The following is a 6,609-nucleotide window of genomic DNA, read 5'->3' as shown; positions in this document are numbered from 1 at the left end:
CTTCACGACTCGAATATTGCAACTAGCATCCTCTATGGCATACCATCCAACCTCCTCAATAAACTCCAACATATCCAGAACTCTGCTGCCCGCCTCCTCACCCACACCCGCTCCCGAGACCACATCACTCCCATCCTCCAGAACCTCCACTGGCTCCCCGTCCGTCAAAGAATCGACTTCAAAGTCCTCCTGATTACTTACAAAGCCCTCAACAATCAGCCCCCCCCTACCTCACAGACCTGCTGCACCACCACACCCCTTCCCGCTGCCTCCGCTCATCAGAAGCCAACCTCCTATCCATCCCCACCCGCACCAATCACCGGACCTGGGGGGACAGAGCCTTCTCCGTCGCTTCCCCCTCCCTCTGGAACTCACTCCCAACAACCCATCAGAGACTGCACCGACCTCACCACCTTCAAAGAACTCACAAAAAATCACCTCTTCAATCTGGCTTTTAATGTGTGATTGTTTTTGTATTATTTGACTTTAACTTTAACTATATATTTATTTGTTGTTCCTTTCTTCTCTTTTCTTTTCTCTTCACTATTATCTGTAAAGCGTCTTTGAGCACCTGTAAAAGCGCTAACAAATTAAATCTATTATTATTATTATTATTATTATTATTATTATAGGGGCAAGGAACAATTAAAACAGTGGATTTAGTGAAATATCAGCCGGGGTAAAACAAGACAAACAACAGTAAATGGACCACAGAAGGACAAAAAAGGCCACAGGCTACATGAAGAAAATGCCAGTTTGAACAGGTGGGTTTTGAATGTTGTTATGGAATCAGACTGTCGGATGTGTAGTGGCAGGGAGTTCCAGAGTCTGGGAGCCGAGCAGCTGAAAGCTCGAGCACCCATGGTGCTGAGGCGAGAGCTTGGGACGGTGAGAAGTCCTACGGAGGAAGAGCAGAGGGTGCGGGAGGGGGTGTACTCCTGAAGGAGGTCGGTGATGTAGATTAGGTTATGGAGAGCTTTATATGTGAGTAGAAGATTTTTGTATTCAATACGGTAGCGTACAGGAAGCCAGTGTAGCTGAGTGAGAATGGGGGTGAGTTGGTGCGGGTGATGATCCGGGCAGCAGAGTTCTGGATTATTTGCAGTTATTGAGGAGTGGAAACAACCACTTTACAGAATCAAAGGAGCCAAACTAGAGCTGGTGTCAGTGTCACAAACGTTTAAAGCATTTTTCAGAAATAATGTTCTTATTTTTCAGAAATAATGTTCTTATTTTTCAAAACATCAGCAAAGCTTTGTGCAGCCTGCAATAACACAAAAAACAACTCAATGCAAAAGTAAACCTTTTTTTATTATCAATATAAAAGCATTTTTACATGGAATATAGCATTGAATGATATTGTAAATAACAAGTGACATACTTTATTCATGTGTAAAGTCAAAAAAATAGGAAGGATTTCAAAAAGATGAATGAAATAAATGTTGCATGACATTTTGTACAGTTTACACTATATACAGTAAATATACCACTGTCTGAGGCTGTGGGGAAAGGTTGAAGTGAAAGGGCAGGTTAATGAGATAATGACTGTATTTACTTGAATCTAACATGCATACATTTGATTCAGCATGTTCCTGTAGCATTCAGTAATATCAGCGCTCATCTTTAGCACAGATGTTATTTTTGATTATTACACAAATGTTTGACATACATACAGAGAAGCATAATGCATGTTTTGCCAACCAATCCTTATTCTTCTAACGCCTGATTTACATTATTATTTCTGTAACAATATACTAAACCATGTTCCCACATACATATATTACTACGAACCCCTGACTTTACCATAATGCAACAAACCTGCTGCCAGGTTATTAATTAAAACAGTATATTTCTAACCTTCCATCAACCACACCTGTATGAAATCATATCACATGTTTGGGGATCAGTGCAGATAGGACTTCAAATCAAACAAAGTAAACTATGACATTATTACTGAAGTGTGAAGCCTGGTTTGAATCCGAAAGCAATGAAGTGAAAAATATGTACAGTATCTCAGGTCTGCTGTGGGTGGTTGACCGAAGAATAGAAAGGGTATTCAGGAAGTCTGGATGGATGATTGACAGTAGAGTAGGCGGCAGATTGGGCCTGGTCCCTCACTGTAGAATGTGTTTCACAATCAACTTCAGCAGAGATGTTGTGAGCCGTGATGGTGGAGCAGTCAAGCGAGGTAGAAAGGTTAGTGGGAGGTTTGAAGGTGGAGTAATACGGCAAGGCAGAGGGGTTTGTGGGAGCGTTGGCAGTGACATAAAGTGACTGAAGTGCAGTTCCTGGACCTGTCACCTGGGGGCGCTCCTGGATCTCGTCATAGGTATGATCCTTCCACAGCTGAGTGAGAAACAGGAAGGCTATTTTATAAGCATCCTCATAATGAAGCACTCACCATTAGGCAGAAGTTATAGCTAACATTAGCATTTATTCAAAAACAGAGCAGTTAGAATGACTGTGTTATTATTTAATATGATTTTGAGAGCAGATCATTGTTTATCCCTATAAATGAGAATGATGATGATGACAATTAAATCTAGCAATCTAATACACACACACACACACACACACACACACACACACACACACACACACACACACACACAAATATGGACCCTTACCTCCACGTTATGTGCTTCTCCTTTTCTTTTGTTTTTTGAACAACATGAATCTGTCAGAGAAATTAATAAAAGTGGTTGAATGTATTTTTTTGCTTTTAAAACAGGCATTTGCCATACTTATTCACATTTCCCTGGTTCAATATATTACAGAAATACTGTATTTCTATAAAACTTACCCCTAATGTGTTTATTCTAAATCCCCCCAGCCCCTACCCCCATTACTTGTATTATTATAATTACATTTATTGATGAATTGATCAATCTAATAACTGTGTGCCAGCCAACCTATTTCCAGTGAATAAAAAGTATTTGTAAAGTAACGTGCAGAAATCTCTTACGCTTGTGCCTGAAAACCAAAAATAGCAGAAGCCCCAGCAGAGCCACAAAGACCACAGCGGCGACTATAGGAATCCAAGAGACGCCTGCAGGAGACAAAACCCATGTAGCTTATTTTAACTAACTCCCATCGAGTCTGATATAACATTTAGTGGGAATGTTTCATTTCTAACAACATCATTTAATAACAATAACAACGTTTCATAGAACAAAAAGTAGTTTTCTCACCATCTTTCTGGGCAGAGTTGGACCGGGTTGTTGACACAGTAGATGACACAGTAGATGAACCAGTAGGTGAACCAGTAGATGAACCAGTAAACGAACCAGTAGACGAACCAGTAGATGAACCAGTAGGTGAACCAGTAGATGAATCAGTAGACGAACCAGTAGATGAACCAGTAGGTGAACCAGTAGATGAATCAGTAGATGAACCAGTAGATGAATCAGTAGGTGAACCAGTAGATGAACCAGTAGGTGAACCAGTAGATGAATCAGTAGACGAACAAGTAGACGAACCAGTAGGTGAACCAGTAGATGAATCAGTAGACAAAGCAGTAGACGAACCAGTAGACGAACCAGTAGACGAATCAGTAGAGGAACCAGTAGATGAACCAGTAAGTGAACCAGTAGGTGAACCAGTAGGTGAATCAGTAGGTGAACCAGTAGATGAATCAGTAGACGAACCAGTAGAGGAACCAGTAGATGAACCAGTAGATGAATCAGTAGACGAACCAGTAGAGGAACCAGTAGATGAACCAGTAGATGAATCAGTAGACAAAACAGTAGACAAACCAGTAGGTGACAAAGTGGTTCGAGGATGGAATTTTGATTTTGAGTTTGTCAATTTTGAGTTTGTCAAAGTAGACTCAGATTCTAAGGTTGGAAAGCATAGAAAAAGAGAAATACAATCATTAAAATGTAAAAAAAAAAGTGTATCATGTAATCATATATGAACGATAGTCTTTGTAATTCTTCAATTAACATATATTAGGTTTGACTATTATTATTGTGGGAGAATTGTATGGATATTCACATCAGTATGTACATTTCTGTCAAATAGTTGCAGACCAGGTGAAGTTTTTGATGTAGACAGACAGACAGCATGGACTGTATTCAACAACTTATATCAGAGAAACCTTTATTATTCATCTCAGATATTTAGTTTCTCACCTTTAACCTCCAGTTGTATTTTCCTGAGAGTAGCTCGGTAACTTCCTTTAGTTGATTCCACTCCACACCAGTAGACTCCAGCGTGCTGTGCTGACACATTACTGATGGACACAGTGAAGTCACTCATGGTTTCTGTGAGAGTGGACATCCCCTTTGTTTGAGCAGATGTTGTTGAAATATCCTTACAGATTGAACCGTTCTCTTTGCAGAAAAACATGGAGTCGTCTTCATTTCTTTTGTAATCACATGAGATGGTGGTTTTATTTGTTCTGTACGCAGTTACGGGTACATGTAATGCTTCCTGGCAGCGGTTATCTGCAAATAAAAAAGAAAAGTAAAACATGAAATGTATCCGTTAACGTGTGCCTTATATCAAACAGATTTTCATTTTCTTTGAATGGATTTGCAGTTGATGACTTTTTGTTTGCATGCATTATACATAGTTTGTTGAGGGTGTGGTTACAGAGTGCTTCCACAAAGGACAAGAGAGACTCACGATGGAGATGAAGCATTTCTTACCTAATTTGAGGTCCACTTCTTCTTCATTAGGTTTTTTGTCGGTTCTAAATGTCAACTTGTACTTCCCAAAATCTTCATTTTTAATATCTTTGATGACCACCCTGAGATCATTACTTTGATCATCATGGTACACGGAAAATCTTCCTTTGCTTTTCCACACGTTTTTTTCATTGGTTTCAATTATTTTTCGAGGTCCAAATTTGACCTCTACATTAATGCTTTTATATGTTTGATGTTTTTTAGGGTATCCGTGGGTCAAATTAACCCATCCACCGCTGCATCCCTTCACCATAAAGGCCTCACAGCCTGTAGAGAGAGAGAAACGTTCATGTCAGATTCTCAAACTAAATCAGGACACACTTTCAGGATTAATTAGTAAATCACACATCTAAAATATGTTTACATGAAATGTTGATATACAAAAATACGACGTACAGTATACTATTGCAGAGTACTTTGAATAATATGATAAAATAAAATATAAACTAGTATTGTTATGTAAAGTGGATGAGAGGTAGCTTGTGTACAAATGTGAAAAATATTGTGAGGGTTGTGCAGAACTGGCAATACTTAAATGCATTAATATAATGCACACACACATGAATACAGTAGCAGAATTTGATGCTGTAGGATTGTACTCATATCGATAAATATGATTTAGTTATGATCAATAAAATAAAAACAATTAGCTCAAAATGGACGCAGAATATTTTGAAAACGCTTTATTTTATTAAAATTCGCTATCGGGTATAGGTAATCTTTTTACCTGTCATCAGTGAGAGGAAGAGCAGCAGAAACTTCTTCATGGTGCTGCTGTCCGATGCTTCGATCCTCTGTCAGATTATTAAACTGGTCTGTCTCTACAGTTCGTTGGTACGAGCGTTGTGTTTTCCAATTACTGTCTTGCCTTACCTTAAATCTTTCTACCCCCAGCTTTCTCTCTGCCCTTCCCCTTTTTCTTCCGCTTAGTAATTAAAGCTCCTTCCTCATTATATTTAGATTTTTTGCTTTCACAGTACACAGGAAATAAGTTGTGAGAGAGAGACACAGAAAAATACACTTGGATTATCAGGAGGTCCCTGACATAAACACAACATGTCTGGAACTTAGAATAAACATTTCAGAAACTTAGAATAGATATTTGTTCCTCATTTGGTTCATTAAGAAAATTATCATCAGAAATCTGACTGGTCCCTAATGTAAAAATAATTAGAAGGGTAATAAAATGAGAAGTTGGGGACTTTTATAACCAGAAGCTGTTTTTAACGTTTACATTGGTAAGTATAACATTATAGTAATCATAAACCTCCATTGTATGAGTGTTTTGCAGCATTGCATCTGTCTTTGTATATTAAAGGTCCCATGTCATGCTTTTCTGGTTATTAGGCCTACCCGTCCCCTTGTGTGTTATGTAGCTTTTTATGCATGTAAACGGTCTGCAGAGTCACAAACCCTCAAAGTACACCCTGTTGGCCAGCTTTTTGTGTTGTTTTACATTTTCCCTTTTAATGGACATTGTATAGCATACAGAGAGCATATTCTCTAAGTTCTAAGTTAAGTCAAGTTAAGTTTCCCGACATTGAAGTCTTTATCTGGTAAAGACTATTTTAACTTTCCTTTTCTTAAGGTGATTCTGATGTGTTTTTATCCTATGCACACTCATTATCCAGAGTTAAGTTTTGGTTTCCAGTTGTTAAGAGCTGTATTCGTAAATCCATCAGGAAGTAAATCGACTCGGCTAGAGGAAGTCTCTAAAATGCTCTCTACTAAAAGAAGAACTAAAGTGCTCTGTAGCAAAACAAAACAAACAAGCCTGAAAACAATCCAGTACAATCTTTAATTATTACATGGGAAATCTGTGTTGATCCAATATGAGGACAGCTTGCTTAAACCATCTATAGGACCATCTGTCGGGGCTTCTAAAAGATCAAACTGTTCTCCTTAGAGAAATAAAATG

At 38.6% G+C, this 6,609-nt stretch overlaps 1 protein-coding gene across 1 annotated transcript; it reads right to left on the bottom strand.

Moving 5' to 3' along the window:
- Positions 1-1,400: 1,400 nt before the first annotated feature.
- LOC104959635 (cell wall protein IFF6-like) lies at positions 1,401-5,472 on the bottom strand. Its single transcript, XM_010787539.1, has 7 exons — positions 5,419-5,472; positions 4,653-4,958; positions 4,134-4,448; positions 3,192-3,836; positions 2,966-3,049; positions 2,628-2,677; positions 1,401-2,346 (listed from the first exon to the last, which is right to left on the bottom strand). Exons 1-7 carry the CDS (start codon positions 5,456-5,458, stop codon positions 2,014-2,016), a joined length of 1,773 nt encoding a protein of 590 aa, XP_010785841.1. The 5' UTR covers positions 5,459-5,472; the 3' UTR covers positions 1,401-2,013.
- Between the last annotated feature and the right edge of the window lie 1,137 nt (positions 5,473-6,609).

This window comes from Notothenia coriiceps, unplaced genomic scaffold (assembly GCF_000735185.1).
Source record: "Notothenia coriiceps isolate Sejong01 unplaced genomic scaffold, NC01 NC01_scaffold00030613, whole genome shotgun sequence".
Classification (NCBI taxonomy): domain Eukaryota; kingdom Metazoa; phylum Chordata; class Actinopteri; order Perciformes; family Nototheniidae; genus Notothenia; species Notothenia coriiceps.
Note: the sequence above shows the minus strand (reverse complement) of the source record. Positions and strands in the feature narration are given on the sequence as shown.